At 35.8% G+C, this 18711-nt stretch overlaps 1 protein-coding gene across 3 annotated transcripts in view; it reads right to left on the bottom strand.

The window, feature by feature from the left end:
* Positions 1 to 18711, bottom strand: part of Rspo2 (R-spondin 2) — a 131650-nt gene that overhangs the window by 62596 nt on the left and 50343 nt on the right. For 2 of the 3 annotated variants that reach the window (XM_026384562.1, XM_026384563.1), the window contains exon 2: positions 2911 to 3099. The exons of the other annotated variant lie outside the window; for it this stretch is intronic. In XM_026384562.1, coding sequence (XP_026240347.1) covers positions 2911 to 3099 — 189 coding nt within the window. The remainder of the gene's footprint in view (positions 1 to 2910; positions 3100 to 18711) is intronic. 3 annotated transcript variants of the gene reach the window in all.

The following is an 18711-nucleotide window of genomic DNA, read 5'->3' as shown; positions in this document are numbered from 1 at the left end:
CTGTATAACAATTCAAAAAATAAGACTTTTTATGTCAATGAGTTCACCAACAAATGAAGAAGAGAAAATATGAGAAATCACCTAACATAGTAATAGGAACAACAATAGTGTCTATTAGTATGTCACAGCATGCCTCAGTGGATGCTGGATTGTTTTTTACTAATAGGTTTGAATTTTATAAGCTTCATACTATACATACGAAGAAGCCAATCTCAACCAGAATTTCATAGAGCAGGTGTTCCTTCAGAAAAAAAGATACTTTTTTTTGTGGTGCTGGGGATAGAACCCAGGTCCTTGTACATACATGCAAGGCAAGCACTCTACCAACTGAGCTATATCCTCAGTCCCAAAAGACAAATATTTTATGGTAGGAATCTTAATGTACTGATTAGGAAACAGATGAGCAAGTTTCTTTGTAGAATTTTCTAAGCTACTGTTGCTTACAGTATAATTTCTCTTCTACTGTTGAGCAATATCTATTTTTTTCTTTGAGAAAACAAAAAGTAAGAATTCAAATTCTAAGTGTATGACCATTTTTTCCAATTTAAATATTTTTTGTCCTCTATGGTGTTTCTTTACTGTTTAGAGTCATACACTGAGAATTAAGAAATAACTTTCCATTTTCACTTTGCTTCACAAGAGTCTTGCTAATAAGTGCTTTCTGGTTGTGCCAGATAGGTAATGACTTCCTCTAGGTCAGTAAACTCTAGCCCTGATTGCAGTCACGTGCATTAAGTTTAACCATAGCAAGCCCACTCTCACATGTAGACTCTTTCCAAAGCTGATTTATAGTCACGACTCTCTTTTCCATTTCTGAGAAAAGGGATCAACTTAGTCAATATGTACATATTAACCCACTAGATTATTTCTCTAAGAGAGACTCTGATGATGTACAAGAAGTGTTGCTGAGGTGACATTCACACCAGCTTGCCCAGGACAGTCTTGCTTTATGCTGTATGCCCCTGTAAAGTCAGTAACCACAGCTCCTTTCATTCTCCAATGACCCCAGCTGAGTAAGACATTGTATGGCCTATGTACTGCCCACACCTAGTACATATGAGTTCCAGAATCCAGGATAAACACCTCAACCCATCTATAGCCTTGCCTCTTCCTCCTTGTGCCTGATGGCCTGGAGTGAAAACTGCACAGAACATTCATGGACTCAATCCCCCCATACGTGGTCTAAAGCAATATAAACAAAAAAAACTATTTCAAGGTGCCCCCATGATCAATGTCCCAATCATATGCCTTAAGAACAAAATACATATTTGCAAAAATTGGACAATCTATTGATGCTTCCTGGGATTAGTGTCCCTCCAACAATCCAAATAATTCCATGAATGAGGATAAATCTAAATTCTCTGTAAGCCTAAATATTTCTGCTACTATTCATCCAGTCAACTTAGGTAGACACCTTAGGATAAAATTTGACTCTCGCTCTTCCCACCGGGCATGGGAATCGGTAAATCCCACTGATTATATTTCCCCTAGAACTTATCATCTACAAACTTTTCACAAGATTTCTAATCTGATTGCTACCATAGCCTTCCTCTACTTTTTGTCTTTCTCCAGTTCATCTTCCTCACTTCCCCTACAGTTATCTCAAATAAAGCCATCTCCATTCTACTGCCAGCTCAGTGCCCAGCGTAAGGTCCAGAGTCCCGGAGGCTGGCACGCAAAGCCTTTATCAGCTGTACTCAAGTCTCCATTTCCTCCCCAGTCCTAACTACACCTGTGCTAAGCGCATGCTGTACAGTGTTCTTATCCCAGGATAGTACTGCTCTCCTACTCCAGGGCATTTGGAAATGTTTCAGACATTTTTGCTTGTCACTATGATTTGAGACACAAAGGATATTTAATAGGCAGCAACAAAGGACACTATATGTTCATTGATGTAAGACCAGACCTATGACACAGAACTGCTGTGCCAACATGCCAAATAGCATGGCAGATAAGACTTGATCCCCAAACACATTATTTTTGAATGTATGTAGTTCCTTTTTTAAGATTTACTTAATCACCCCCCTCTAATTCTGCCTCTTTCCAAAATAATTGTGCTTGGATAAGGCCACCACATGGTGTTGATAGGAGAGAGATAGGAAAAAAATTTCATAGCACTTAATGGAGTAAATTATAACTTAACACTTACTCATTTGTTATTTCAACCCCTAGTCTCTTTTTCCCCATCTCTCCCCCCCACACACACACAAAATCTGAGAAAGGGTTGTTCCTTTAGTATTTTATTTAAAATTCCAATTTTGGCTGTTGATCTAGAAGATGATTCTAGAAGTGAGTTTTAGATTAAAATATGAACAGCTGTGTCCTTATTTTTATGTAATTAGCAACCATTTTTATATTGGTTCAACTTAGAACTCAAAATATTTTAAACTATACTAAATGTTTTATCATTAATGGTGTTTCACAGAAACCCAAAATGCTTATATTTAGTTGCTGATAAGACTAATGCAGGTGTTATAAACTCAGATAAAAGGATAAAAAGAACTGTGGAAACTCAACCAAAGAGAATGTTTTCAGTATAAAGTATGTAAATTCCTTTGTGGGGTGTGGGAGGATGAGTGGTATATTTTGGTTTTTTGTTTTGTTTATAAGCAATGAGTATGTACTCCTCACTAAGATTAACCAGCATGTGTCCGGGAACTTCATAATAAAAAATACTCAGTTAAACTAAATAAAGAAAAAGCATGTGGCCCTGTAATAGACTTCTATACAAAATATAAAGTAAAAGTTCTCTTATCCCACACACCCACTAATTTTTTCAAAGTTGGGCTTAAAAGACTATTTTTCTAGCCTATTACAAACGTACATTTTTAAGTCAAAGTTTTCAATTGAGCTCATCCTCTAAGCTGCATGTATCAAGTTAAATAGAATGTTCAAAAGTCAAATGCTCACTTGCACATCTGTTCATATCTGGGGCTCGGTGTCCGTAGTACCCTGATGGGCAGGAATGCAGGCACTCTCCATATTGGCGCATCCCTTCTCTTCGGAGGAAGAAGAACAACTTCTGTTGACATCGGCTGCACCCATTGTCCTTTGAACAAGACAAACACCCCTTGCAAATGGGATTTGATACATAACTAGCTGTAAAAGAAAAACAAAAAGAAAACATGTTGAAACATGAATATGCTCAGACTTCTGGTCAGAACATCATGGTCAAAGGACAAAAGTCTTGTCCTTCTGCTCTACTCACATAGAAGTACTAAACAAGATATCCTCCCCCTTGCAAGATAATCTTTAAAAGATTAAAATACAACTATACTTAGAAACACAACCAGACTGCACAAAAGAGTTGAGAGCTGTTTGTCCATGACAGGCACGACAACTGTAGCCCGACCCAAGTGTCCAGAGAAATGAATTCCAACTCAGGGAGGAGGACAGGAGCACAGGAGAGAGAGAACCCAAGACAAGCAGAAACCTAGAGCCTGCAAGACATCCAGGTGTGAGAGCCAAATTATCACAGAAGATACGATCCCTAAAATCAAGAAGGTCACATAAAAACTTGTCCAGATCCACTTGCTCTGTGAGAGAATCCATCTCTACAAAAATGAAAATTCATACTCAAAGAGTCATTCTGAGAAGAGACTTTTAAACCAACATCTTTGGATTATCTATACAATATATAAAGGACTAAAAATAACAGGTAAGAAGCAATAATATGAAAATTACAATGAATAAAAATTCTAAACCCAATTAAAAAATTGTGCACAAGTTGAATGGCAGACTAAAAGAGTGGTGTAACCAGAAAACACAGACCTATACCAAAAAACAAGATAAAAATAAAAAGCATGTAAGAAAAAAAATGAAGTAATAGTAATACATGATCAGTAAGTGCTACAGATTTTTTTCTATATTTTCACATATTTCTGATTTAATATCTTAATTCAGTAAACCTGCAATTGCAGGAGGCAGACTGGAGAACTAAGTCAGATGGAAAATCACCCCTTCAAATGCAATTATTGGATATCCCTTTATATTCATGTGCATATACACAATATGTAATTTGCATTTTTCATAAATGCAATTGTAGTGTAGAAAGGTCTTAATTTGCTCAATTTCAACCAAGCTGTAAATCATGTTTCCATAGCAATGGTCCAGACCAATGTGACTTTTGTATTTCCTGAAAGTGGTAGTTTCACTTACTGCCTCTACTTACCATTACCCCCACTCAATGATCTCTAAGACATTTTTGAAGACTGCAACCAGTTTTCTTATCCTCAATTTAAGATTTAATTCTCAATTTCCAGTCCTCACACCTTCAATAGCTAAAATTGCTCCAAGTTTCTTCTTCTGCTAGTCCCCATCATAATAATACTTCCTAAAGACTTTATTCCAAACCTCACTCTTGTGGTTTCCACTAATCTGCTCAAATCTCAGACTTTTATTACTTCTCATTTGTACAGTTGTGAAGTCTGACCCCAGGCCCACCTGCCTCTTCTCAGTAGTCTATTGCTGAATCAATCTTCCTTTGTATTTCCTACACTTTACCCTGACCAGATAATTATGATGGATAAAGCACTTTCACCTAGCTTCTCCTAGATAGTCCTATACTACCTATCATTTCCCAGCTGTCTTCTGGAGAGGTTTTATTCTGGTATTATTCTGGATATCATGAACAGAGTAAAAGGAAGTGAGTTTCCCAAAACTGGGATTTCAAGTTTCAAGAAAGGGAAAAATTGGAGGGGTTGGTAGGGTACAGAAAACTGGAATGTTCTGAGGAACAAAGGCACAAAGAACCTATGGCATGGTATTTAGAAAAGCAATATAACTATTTTATGAAAGAGATGTCCCTTAAATGTGAGCAGTTGGGAAACTACAGCAAAGTCAGTTGCAGGCTAGAGCTACATCAAAGCCACACTACAGAGCCCTCTGCAACATGTGTGAGGAGTCGCTGCTTACCTCTTACTCTTAAACATAATTACAGATTTGAAAAAAAGCAGCATCAAGGTTATTCAAATCCCAGACCTAGCTTTGAAGTGAGAAGAGAACTTGAAAGGTTTACATACAGAGCAGAATGGTTTAAGGAGAAGGTTCTGTGGCCCACAGTGATCACAAACTAAGATGAAGCTATACTTACTTCTAGTTTAAAGGTTAAGCCAAGAGCCCTGTATCACCATAAATCACGCTCCATACTAAGAAGTATAGAGCAAAGACAATTACAGAACCAAGGGAATCAACACAAATTAAAGGCTTTTTTGTTTTGTATTTATGTATCAGACATCAACTTTCATCCTGACCACAAGGATTTCAGAGTCAACAAATTGTGCCCTACATTTATTTTTAAAAAGGTATTCTTAAAACCATTAAAAGCATTGCTTTATGTACTTGAACCTTGACAGACTTAAACAATGAAAATGAATTAGAGAACACTTACCCGAGTCCATATCTCAGGTATCTTTATAACCCTCTACACAAGGATGTCTCTTAAAGCACATTGATGAGAGCCACACCCACCCTAAGTGCTCTCTCTTGGCCTCCTCCAATCCTCAGTCATTTGTTATACCACTCACTGCTGAGGGTCAAGAGCACAAGTGATCTTTGCACTTTGAATCTTCTTGTCCCACAACTCAATTACTTTTCAGTTTAATTACCATTGTCCATCATCAACTCTGTGGCCCCCTCTTAATAGATTTAGTAGCAATTCAACAAGAGACTCCTCTACCACATAGTAACTATGTGAATCTGTGCAAAACACAGGGAAGATTGACATTTCAACACAACGATTTTATCGGGATCTTAATAAGTCTAATGGCTCTGTCTATTGCTGTAAGATTTAATTCAAATGTGCAGGTGAACAAACAGATATTAATTCCCAGCTTTGATGACCATGTTTATTTGTTCTCTCTGCGAGTTTCAATCCTTCCAACCCTGAAGCCTGCTGAGATCCAGAGCCTCATCCTTCCAACCAAAACACGTTTCTAAATCTAGACCCACCGGAAATTCTAAAGATGAAGTATGTCACACAAAACACTAAAAATCCTGTGATAGACAGCGATTCTAGCACAAACACCCACATATCCCCTTGCAAAAAGGAAACAAAGAATGCATGCATGGATTTGAAAACAAAAATCATGAGGCAGAAATAAGGGAACAACACCACCTCTATCATGAGAAACAATTAGAACTCATTATTCTTCTAATTATTTGATTTGTGTTCCCTTAAAATGAATCCTGATATTTAAATCTTGATCCTTTAAGTCAGACCAGTTATCTGCATTTCTATCTCACACAGCATTTTAGGTAGGTGTTGAATGGCCATCTGTTTCCAATATACACTTGACACGTTTTTAAAGTGTTCTCCTATTGCTAGATTTAGACCTTGCCAAGCAAGAAGAAATCTAAATTCCTTCTAGGTGAAGGCATCCATTTCTGACGAAGGTACACATTTCTAGTTCTGAAAATAATGCGACTGAACAATGCACCTTTGGCACCCTAGCCTCCCCTCCATCTTTGCTGGTTAAATAGTGATATAAGTTCAAGAGATTTTTTTTAAATCAACAATTAGTATTCATTTCAATCAAACTTATCATAAAATCACTAATATGTCTCTGCCTAATCCCAAATTCAAGACATATTTGTTAAAAACAAACAAAGGGTTGGCACAAGTAACAAGGAACTTGTGTGTAGGATCCTATACAAACCAAGTTAGGATCAGATCTTCCCCAATAGAACTTGGCAACATTGGTATAAAAATCTTAAAACACATCTACTATTACACACAAATTCAAAGAAGCAATCGAAGTCATCAGTTAATGATCTACACGAGAATTGGCCAAAATGAGAAATGCCCATCTTAGGATACTTGGCTTAATTTTTACATCATAAAACATGTGATCTGATTGTTACTAAGAAGCCAAGTTTTAATGCTAGGTGTCCATCATTATATCTTCATGGTCTAGACAGAAAATGTTAAAATTCAAAATGTTACTAAAGCTTTAGAGATCAGTTTCTAAATGTCCATTAATGTTTTAGAGAAGCTAAATTAATGAAACATGAATTTAATCTAAAAAAACATTTTTAATCATAATAATGAAGGACAAATTTGGGACCCAAAACTCCAAGATTTTAGAACCTCTAAAATGAAACCATATTTTCTCAGAATCTCTTGTCGTGAGTTCTTTACTAGAGAACAATAGTTTTAAATACAAGACTTTTAAAGCTTTAACTTTCCAAAGAAGTACTAGCTTTGCAAAGTTCACATTGTTATCTAGAAATGTCACTTATAAGAACATTTTATCCACCTCTGCCAATCAGGAATGAAAGAATAAATATGTAATTATCTCTAGAAGCATTCTTTGGTAAAAAAAATATTTCCAAACATTAGCCCCAAATATGGCTATCACCTTTAGAAATTAATATTCTCTTTTTTTCCAATATACCCATTATCTCAAACATTTATTATTTCTTTGTGTAAGGCCAGTTAAAATCCTTTCTTCTAGCTCCTTGAATATATAACAAATTCTCATTAACTATGGTCACCCTACAGTGGTATAGAACATTTGATCTTATTCCTCCCATCTACCTGTAATTTTGTACCCATTAGCCAATCTTTCCATATATTCCCCTCCTCTCTACCCTTCCAGTCTCTGGCAACAACTATTCTACTTTCTACGAGATCAACATTTTTAGCTTCCACATAGAGAACATGTAAGATTTGTCTTTTGTGCCTGGCTTATTTCACTTAAAATAATATCCTGTAGTTCCATCCATGTTGCCACAAATGACAGAATTTTGCTCTTCTTATCTTTGAATGATACTTTGTTGTGTGTGTGTGTGTATTTATTTATTTATAGAATTTTCTTCATCTAGTTATCCATTGGTGAACACTTAATTTCATATCTTGGCTATCGTGAATAGTGCTGCAATAAACATGAAAGATGTCTCTTGCACATACTTATTTCTTTTCCTTTGGATGTATACCCACTAGTAGGATCACTGACTCATATGATATTTTTTTTTAGTTTTTCATTTATGTTTTTATTTATTTGTTCTAATTTGTTATACATGACAGTAGAATGCATTTCAATTCACAGTACACATATGAAGCACAATTTTTCATTTCTCTGGTTGTACACAAAGTAGAGTCACACCATACTTGTGTCTTCATACTTTACCTAGGGTTATGATGAATTATATGAGGATTAAAGGTTTCTAATCAGATAATTTTGCTTTCCATACTAAAACATATCTCACTTCATAAAAACTCAAAACTAAGAGAAACTAGGAGATTTTAAAATACAAAGAGTGTCACGGATGTATTTAACCACTGTAAAATGCTAATATCTTTCCCCAAATAAAGAAAATTACCACAATTATAAGCCCCAAATTACTCTCCAATGCCAGCATCATTTGAGCCACAAACCTGATGGACTGGCACCTCAGAAGGACATTTACAACCATGGTTAACTATTCCATGGTGTGATTTGCCACAGAGGATATTCTTCTACTCAGCACAGGAACCAAAGTCTCAACGAGGCATGTGTCATGAATGCTTCAGTGTGACTTAACCAAGATGTCCCAGGGAAGCTGAGGATACTCAATAAATGCAGGTTAAGGAAAGTCAATGAACCAAGATAAGGTTGCAAAATAAATGTGGAGGGCTCTACAGACCTGTCCAGAACATGCTAACACTTTCTCCCAATGTAACAAGTTGCAGACATTAACTTTCAAGACAATCTGCCAAACTGGAGGAGACTGAAATGAACAACAAAGCAAACCATCTCTGCAGTTGTTAGAGCAAAATCCAATGATAATAATAATAATAATAATAATAATAATGCATTATGGTCCAATACATTTCACTTTGAGACAAAGCAGTATCCCTTTAACATATTTCACCCCAAACATTAGCAGTTGAATCAAATGTGGGCTGCATACATGGTAGTAAGGGGCACAGAGATTCCCAAGGAGCTTCTGAATGCATATCAGTAACAACACAAGGAACAGTGGGTGCTTTTTTTAAAATCAGCACCCATAAGGTTCTGATTCTCTGGGCTCACAACAGAGAGAGACTCAAGGAAAGCTAAAATTACCACTTAAACATGCAATATTCATGCAGTGATCAACTGCGATCCAATTAAATTCCAGGAAAGTTGATGAACCAAGATAAGGTTGCAAAATAAATGCCAGAATAAGAAGCTCAAGTAGAACATAATAACCCAAATGAAATAAGTGGGATTTAGAAATTATCCAGGAACATATTTCCCAAGCAGTTGTTGATACCTGAAGTTAAGTAAAAAGACAAGATCCAGGGGGAAAGGTAACTATATATAGATCACAACAAGAAAGGAAAATCATTAGCTCCCAACTCCACACACACACACAGTTCCCCAAATGATAATAGCATTTCCTATAAGAAGACTTCCCAAAGTGAGTGTTCATTATAAGAATTATTCTTCTTTGGCCTACCCTACAAACTCGTTGACCCATTTTTTTTTTTCTTGGTGCTACAGATCAAACCCAGGGCCTTGCACATGCTAGGAAAACACTCCACCACTGAGCTACATCCCCAGCCCAGACATAACATCTCACTGCCTATCCCTACCCTAATGCTAATTCCTACAGGCAATGAAAAATGTCTGATTAAGGATCAGAACACATTTATCACAAGCCTTAACTGTTGAAGAGGGCAAAACATTCCACTAGAATAAAAAGCTTTTCAGCTGTCAACACTAAAATGTTAAGTATTGATGAAGCTAGGAAAATATAGATGGTTGAGTATTACTCATTTTTCCAGAGATACAATCTTTGGAAATAATCATATCCTACATTCTATAAAATAAACCACCTGCTTGAATTCATGAGAGAAAAGAAATTATTCCATGAAATTGTTCTCACGACAAAAAAAAAGTAAGCTTAGAGTACATATAACCCCATAAACCATAGCTAGAAACTGTTGTGGAGTACAGATGTCTCAAACTTGGCTTAAGCTTTCACAACAATTTTTTAAAAGACCCGTGGAAATGTTGACAGACTGCTGGTGCTAATGGTAACCCCAACATGATCAGAGCTAAATATATACATTTATAGAGATTGTGAAACCACCTCTCACATGGTTCCATGTTTACACAAGGAGATAATCCAATTATTTAAAGAGGAAAAAAAAAACTGCTCCCAGAGCCAGATTTTTGCTTCATAAAGTATTTAAATACTTGTTATGCTAACATTATTTCAAAAACAGTTTTGCATACTTCCTAAGTACCATAACACAGTTCCGCAGTGTCTGACCTGTAACTGCTCATGGGGGGGGGGGGGGTCTTCATCCCTTCTACTGATCTTTTTTTTTTTTTTTTTGGACTGAGGATTTAATTCGGGCACTTTGCCCCTGAGCCACATCCCAGTCTTTTTTATTTTCTATTTGAGACAGGATCTCTCTCATTAAGTCACTGAGAGTCTTGCTAAATTTCTGAGGTTGTCTTGAACTTACAATCCTCCTGCCTTAGCCTTCCAGTCACTGGAATTACAGTCATGTACCACCACACTGGGCTAGTCCAGTTATTTAAAAGAGGTGAAAAGGTTAGCATGGAGTCAATGCAATACATATTCTCATCATGTATAAGTTGTCCAACTATCCCTCCTGTGCCACCTGCTTCCTGGAATACAAACTACTTGCTAACTCCTGCTCACATCACTGTCTTAATTTTTTAAAAACAATAAATGGAAAACAACCTGGATGGCTTATTTAGTGTCATAAACACAGCCCCCAGTGTTGTAACTAAGAAGATTAAAGACTCCATGTGTTTTAGATGTGGAAACTTTCACTGGTCTTACTGCTGAGTTTTAAAATTAAGAACGAACACTCCTGGTAGTTCCATTGTTCAAGGAAAACAGGAGATAATAACTTTTTCACTTGTCTTAATGGAAAACACAGAAACACTGAAGGTTGAAAAACATCACACTATAATCACACAGGAATACACTACTATACAAAAATAGTGAAAATTATATTATCTTAAATGTAGGTCACTGTTGGTAAAAATCCCATATATAACAAAAATCTGACGACTTGCTACTGCTTCTCCTGACTTACATGTAATTTTCTTCTCAATTTTTTAAACTATGGTGTGTGTTCAACATGAAGAGTTCATTTTGACCTGCTTTGTTGGTTTGCTAATAACATAATAGCAATCCATACCTCATACCAGTTAGAAATCTGTTTATTGTTCCAAGAAGGTTCTGTCTATTCAAAACAAAAAACGAAAAATAGAATCATCGAAATGGGGAAACAAAATAAAACAAACATCGTGGATTGTGCTTTACATGATGAATGCTTTCACACTTTCTGAAAATAATTCTTACTACTCCTAATTTCCATCTATCAAGTGAACTAATAGATCAGAGTTTAAGAAAACTTTCCTTGCAGTTTCAATGCAGCTCTGACCTTTGACTTCAAGAGCCATGCCATTTATTTTCCCACTAAGTAATATAAGTACAGCACCTAGGGAGGAAATGAACTAAATCATGGCTAAAATTGTGGGAATTTATTTTAAGTATGCCTTACCCTCATAATTTGCTTGCTGCCCCTCTCCTGTTTTCAGCTACAGCAAAATACTCCATTTCTTTTGATGATTAGCCACTAAGTACTACATTAATTCCTTCCTAACAAAACTAGAACTGTGTAAGTCCTATAAACCAACACCATTAAGATGTCACCCACAGAACCCTTCAAAACAAAACTGCTGATATATCAAAAAGGAGAACAGGGGTAAACTGAGTTACACATTTCCTATAGCAGAAGTTAAAGAGAAATCTTCAGGATTATAAGTAGAAAGTTTTTAACTGCTTGGACACATAGCAATAGGCCAGTGCTTTTTAAATAGGGTTCCCTATTTGACAAGTTCAAAGAAAACAAAAATCACCCAAACCATGCAATTTCCTGCAAATGGGCCACTCTCTTTGCTGTCTTTGAAGACAGATCCTGTCCTGGCTAAGGGGCCTTTGAAGTAACAGAAAGCATACCTATGTAATTAGAAAGCCTCAGAACACCCTTCAAATCATCAAAACTGGACTTTAAAGATGCGCTAAAGTGGGAAGTGTGGACTGAACAGATTTGGAAATGGATTTGCCACTGCTTGCTGACCCCAATTCTCCTCTATTCCTGCCAATCCTTGAAAGCCAAAAGCCTTCTGCATATACATTCATGGAAAACTGAACACAATTTTTAAAAAATAAATAAAAATTTTTTGTTGTTGTTGTAGTTTTATGTGATGCCAAGAATTGAACCTGGGCCTTGCACGTGCAAGGCAAACGTCTAAGTCTTTAAAGTTCCCCTTGCTAGTTTTGGCATCCATTGATGCCAAAGCTCTACCACTGAGCCACAACCCCAGCCCCTGAACACACAATTTGATTGCTCTCAAAAAGCAGCAAAACTGCATGCAAATGTGTATACAGATGTGTAGAGATAGACACACATACATTTATAATGTGTGAGGTAGGCATGTGCTTTTTTAATTATTTGAGTGTAATTTTAAGCCCATTTATCTCTAAAATTTCAGTGCTCAGTATGTACATCCAAAAAGCAAGACATTGTTTTACATCAAAAATATCTGATATTAACATTTTTTCTAATCCATTGTCCCCTTACTCAATTATTCTTTTCTTATATTAGAATCTCATCCAAGGTCACACATGGCATTAGGTTTTCATCTCTTTAAATCTCTAATCTAAAACAGGTCCTTCTGCATGAGCTTTGCATTTCGGAAAAGTTATTTGCAATGTGTCTATTTGATGGGCCCTCACAACTGGTCATGTCTTTTTGGTGTAATGTATGAAGTGATATTACATCCTTTCCTGTGTTTTGCTGTGACACATATGATGAATTGGGAGACATTAGTAGTGATAATAAATTTAATCACTATAAGGTGTGTCTGCCCGGTTTCTATATCATAAAATCAATTTTTTTCCTCTGAAAGTATTTGGTGAGGAACTATAGTAACACTGTATAAAATTCCTGTTCTTTAAAGTTCCCCTTGCTAGTTTTGGCATCCATTGATGATTTTTGCCTAAGTCAATCATGATTGTGAAGCTTGTCGATGGTGATTTTTTAACATTCCTTCTCTATTAGCAGGCATTCTAGTGTTAAGAGTTCTTCCTTCTCCCCAATTTTTATGTTTGTCCCTCTTCATAAGGACTTGTGGATTTCATTCAATAGATTAAAATCTGGTACTGTCTATAAATTTGTTCAGAAAGAGCCCTTCAAGGTGCTGTGGTTTTTAAACCATTTCCCGTGCTTTAGGGTGAGGAGAAAGGATGTGGGTCTCAAAGAGAACGGAGGAAAGTGTCATTTGGAATAGGACTCCCAGATAGAAGGAACAGCATATGCATAAACATACAGCTTTATGCACAGGATTGGGGAATTCGGGTGAAAGAGTTGGGTATGTTTGACAAATGGTCAATAACACAGACCAAGATGTACTTTCAGATTTTTCAAATAACTAGCAAAAACAAAAGAAATTGTCAACTTTGACACCACAAAGAATGGTTAATACAGAAACTATAGTATTGCCATAGGCTTTTAGGAATCAAATATAGAGCTGGGTGCAGTGGCTCACACCTGTAATCCCAGCAGCTTGGGAAACTGGAGGAGGAGGATTGCCAAATTGGAGGCCAGACTGATCAACTTAAAGAGGCTCTAAGCAACTTAGTGATACCCTGCCAGAAAATAAAAATAAAAATGGTTGGGTATGTGGCTTAGTGGTTGAGCACCCCTGGATTCTATCCCAGGTACCGAAAGAAAAAAAAATCAAATATAGAAATACAGACACTGTAACCCTTGAAACACAACCCCAGATATTAAGAACATTTAATTTGAAAGTTTAAGAAAACAGAGTTGGGTTGGAGGCCAAAATTTCTCAGAGCAGGAATTAGGTTATTTACAAAATGAGAAATTATTTACTTGATAAAAGAAAAAAATGAATGATGTTCTACAGAATTCAGTATAGTTCAATAGGAAGTTCACTGCTGAATTCGAGCATCCAAAGCAGCATGTACAAAAAGATATGTTCAGGAGCAAATAATCTCAAAATAAACATGAAAAAAGCTGAAGTTTCTGTTTGACAGATGATTCTTTTTAGAGCACATTTAACAAAAAGAAAAGTTCAAGGCCAACTATTAAGACACAAGGTAATATTACATGAAAGAGATAAAAAATAAGAAAAATTAGTTGATTCAGTGACTAAAGAGCTCTGACATACAAAGAGAAAAATCAAGAGCCTAATGAGTCACATCTTTATAGATTTTTTAAATATTGAGAAATTTCTGAAAAACATGAAAGGAATTCAAAGAAGGAAGATGAATAAATATCTAGTTTTTTCAACATATCAGGAAAAGTGAACTTTGCAAACTCTTAAACTCTAGGAGAGACCTTAGGCCTTACACCAGAGTTGAAAGCACTTATAATTTAAAATTATTATGAAACACCAAATCTTGTGTTTATAGTCATTAAGAATAAATTATTTTTTTAAGTAAGATTATTTTTGGTACAATTTCTCCTGGTTTGTCTCCCTTTTATTAATATCTATGTATGTCTGTCTATATGCACACAGATCTAAAGATAAAAAGAAATACATGTGGTTTTTTGGTAAATTATTTAAAATTAAGTTGTAGACATCACAATATTCACCCTATTCTTCAGCATGCATCTCTGAGAAGGTATTGTCTTCCATAGCCACAATGCCATTGTCAGACCTCAGAAATTTAACAGATAAAATAATGTTATATTGTTGTCTATATTCTTATGTCCTCAGTTGTCCCCAAAATATCATGATTTTCCACCTATCAAGAAACCAACATTGCTTTGGGCTCCTTTCTTTAATCTCCTTGAATTTTGAACAGTTCCTCCACCATTTCTTATCTAGACATTGAGATGTTTTGAGTTCAGGTCAGTTGTCTTGTAAAGTGCCCTTTCATCTGTATTTGAATGACTATGGCCACATAATGATAGCAAAATGGTGAATCTCCTTAACAAAATAAAATAACTTCATTTAGGCAAGGACCATGATCATCCTCACAGGATTGAGTGAAAGTTTATCAGGAAAAAAAACATATCACCCAAGAGCTTATAAAAGGGAAAGTGGCCTTTGTACTGGAGAGATTTGGCCAAAGCCACATTTCACAAGAGATCAACCTTATCGAAAAATGGGATAAAATGCATCACGTGCCTCCCAGTGTGGTACAGTGAGGCTGCACATCTGCAGAGAAGCCTGGCCAACACACACATTCCTGCAATTACTTTGTAATCACCAAGTCTACCATTTTCAGACAAGCAGAAATTGACACTGCAGAAACTCGTTTCCTCCTCATTATTCTTCTCATTTTTATTTGCAGTGCCTTGACAACAATGTATTCCAAAAAGGAGTGTAGCAAGAGGGGAAAAGAAAGAGCCAGTAAATAAACATTGCAAGGAGGTTAGTTTCTGCTCAGTGGAAGACAAAAATCACTAGGGTCACATTCATAGGTAGGCACTTTTGCACACACGTGCACCCATAAGAGGAAAGTAAAAGGGGAAAATCAGCTGCTTTCTGGGAATGTCAATCTGTCATCATGGTACATCAGCATTCCTAAGACTACCACATATAATCATGCACTACACAGCTCTATTTTATTTACAGTTATCTAATTATTCAGGTTTCTTGCTTTCTCTCAAATAATTAGAGGGCATGCCTATATTTCTGTTTAATAACCAATGACCAGGGCTGAGTAGTAGCTTTCCCCATATTAGAGTTCATCTATTTAATACAGACTTCATCACTGGCTGTTATCTATCTTTTGGCCCTCCTCACTCAGAAGCAAGTGGCCTGGCCTCTTATAATCACCCTCCACAAAGGGGACAAGAGACCCAAGTTCACAATGTCTAAGAACCTTTAAAGGACATCCAACTCACTCATTCACTGGGAGGCTTGATCTTCTTACAAACCATGGCAAATTTTCCCATTATGAATTATTCATCATGAGATGACAATTTTTTAACTATAGTCTAGTAGTGTTGGCATAAAACGAATATTAGCTCATAAGTAATACTAACAAAAAACAATTTGATTCACAGATTACAAAAACATGTAAAATGTACCTTAATTTAACAGCTGTATCATATGAATAAACTACATATGGTGGTTTGCACATTTTCAAGCCTATGTTCAGAGAGTAACCAAAAGGGATTTCCTGAAAGGATGTGTGATAAAGTCAAAAATTGAAGAAGAAAAAATAAAAGGTAAATTTAATGAAAACAAACTTCTTTGTGGCAAAGTAAGCAATAAGCCAAGAAAGCAACTGGAAAAAAATTATTGCAACATTAGAAAGGGTAATTTTTTTTTTATAAAGAACACTTGCAAATCAATAAGAAATGTCCCTCTGGAAAAGACATGAAAATATATTCAATCTCACTAGTGACAAATACAATGTAAATCAAAATAAGAAGTCACCCCACCCTATATTAAGATTTAGAATGCTGATTTTAAAAATATTGATAAGCAGGGGCTGGGATTGTTGCTCAGTGGTAGAGCACTCACTTAGCACATGTGAGGCCCTGGGTTCGATCCTCATCACCACATAAAAATAAATAAAACAAAGGTATAAAAAAAGACTGATAAGCATTTAAGAAATGGGCATCTAGGGGTTGGTGTTGTAGCTCAGCAGTAGCACATGCAAGGTGCTGAGTTCAATCCTCAGCACCACATAAAAATAGATAAAATAAAGATATTAGGTCCAACTATAACTAAAAAAAAATAAAAAATAAAATAAATGGGTGTCTCACATACTGCTTCTGGTAATATAAACTGGTATAAATCTTATAGAATAAAATTTGGAAATACTGCAGTTCTCCTTTGACTTAGTAATGTTATCTCTAGGAATCTATCTAAAAGAATTAATTGCATAAGTGAAAAAGTACATATATTTTATATCACTGCACTTATTTTAATAGTTAAAAGATGGTAAACAGCCTAGATGTCCATCAATAAAATTCTGAATAACTTTATTAGGTATAAAATATTGATTGCAAAGATTAATTATATATAGCAGTAAAATATATACAATAGGCTCTTTCTATATTGAATGTATATAAGAACAGGAGATTATAAATTAGCATAACATCTATTTTATATTATTAAAATTATACAATTATGTGTGAGAATAATATTTTGAAATATTAGCCGAATTTTTTAAAATTCATTTTGAGCCTTCAGCTTTTTTTTCCAATCAGATATACAAATGGAATTCACAGGCTCAAGGGGAAGTTTTCTCAAAGTAATACAAAAGCTCAAATTTTGAGTTCCCAGGCTTTTTAAACTCTTAGAAGAAACAAAAATCTGTCTTTCCTTTAACTTTATTGCATTAGAAGACAATTTTGAGTACCAAAAATCAGAAATGCAAAAAAACTCAGAAAAAAACAATGTTGTGCATAAGCATAGAAGGTTATAATCGATCAAAGTCAATCACCTACTGACCAAGATCAAGACCCCAGGAGTTGGGGAGAAGGTAGAGGTTGGATGAGTCTCTACCAAGGGACATGTGCCCTAACCTTAGGGGAATGGCAGAACAGAAGATAAGCCATGCGCTGCCTTCGTGTGTTTGGGAACCCAAGACCAGAAAATATCTGTGAAACCTAAAGCAGTGGTAGTATTTGGGGGTGTTCCTCCACTGTGAGTGCTTAGAATGACAGCTGGGGAGACATAGTAGCAAGACAGTCTGGGCAGAGAGAACTGAAATATCCTCCAAAGCCCAAAGTCATACAGAAGGCTATCTGAACTATCTTACACCCTCAGAGTTGAGAAATGACTCAGAGACAGGAAAAAGTGGAGATGGCCTTGCGGTCAGGACAGAGGAACAGAGCCCTCATGAACACATGAGGGATGATGCCCACTAGATATGGAAGAGTACAGATCAGCAATGATGGCACACAGAAGTAGAAAGTAGCATGGGGATGACACAGGACCTCCATGGCTTTTCCTCCCGAGGAGCTTGAGGCAATTCTTGATGAACAGGTTGGAGGAGAGAGTGGTTAGAGCTCATCCAGGGATGAAATTGGAAAAACATTTAATGGACAGAATACATACATGCATTTACCAGAATTAATTTTCTACTAAGGGGAATGAGGTCGTCAAGATAGAAACTAAAGTTTGGAAACCAAAATGACTTTATTGCACCCTGAGCATGTGTTAGGAAATTTCTACCTTTTACATATGCATGGAAAAACCATCTTGCAAAAATATGTTAGCAATGGTTACTGAAAGGCCATAGATTGAATTGGATTTTTTTCTTTATTGTATTTGGTGCTTCATAAACACCATGCAATGAACTCATTATTTCTTTAAATAAGAACATAGCTATTTTTCAAATAAAAGGTAAATAACAATTATCTGATCTTAAAATATTTTAAAGAAATTACTTAAAAATAATTTAGTTTTAAATAAAATAAAAATTTTGGTATTAAAGCACATGGAATGTATTTCATAGTTTTTGCTTTAAGTTATCCATAGTTTCATACATAGAACTAAGAAAGAAAAAAAAGGCCTTATCTTAAATCTGTAATTTATGTAAAAGAACAAAGTAGGACATGCCCTGTTTGAACCACCGACCCTGAACATACATGCTCATCCATGCAGAGGGAATAATTGGGCAAAGAAGAGTTACTGTCTCTTTAAAACACATAAAATCCTAATTTGCTTAAAATACACACAGGAACCCAAAGGCTTTAATAAC

The sequence above is a fragment of the Urocitellus parryii genome, chromosome 7 (assembly GCF_045843805.1).
Source record: "Urocitellus parryii isolate mUroPar1 chromosome 7, mUroPar1.hap1, whole genome shotgun sequence".
NCBI lineage: Eukaryota > Metazoa > Chordata > Mammalia > Rodentia > Sciuridae > Urocitellus > Urocitellus parryii.
The sequence above is the reverse complement of the archived record's forward strand: the minus strand, read 5'-3'. Positions and strand labels throughout refer to the sequence as shown.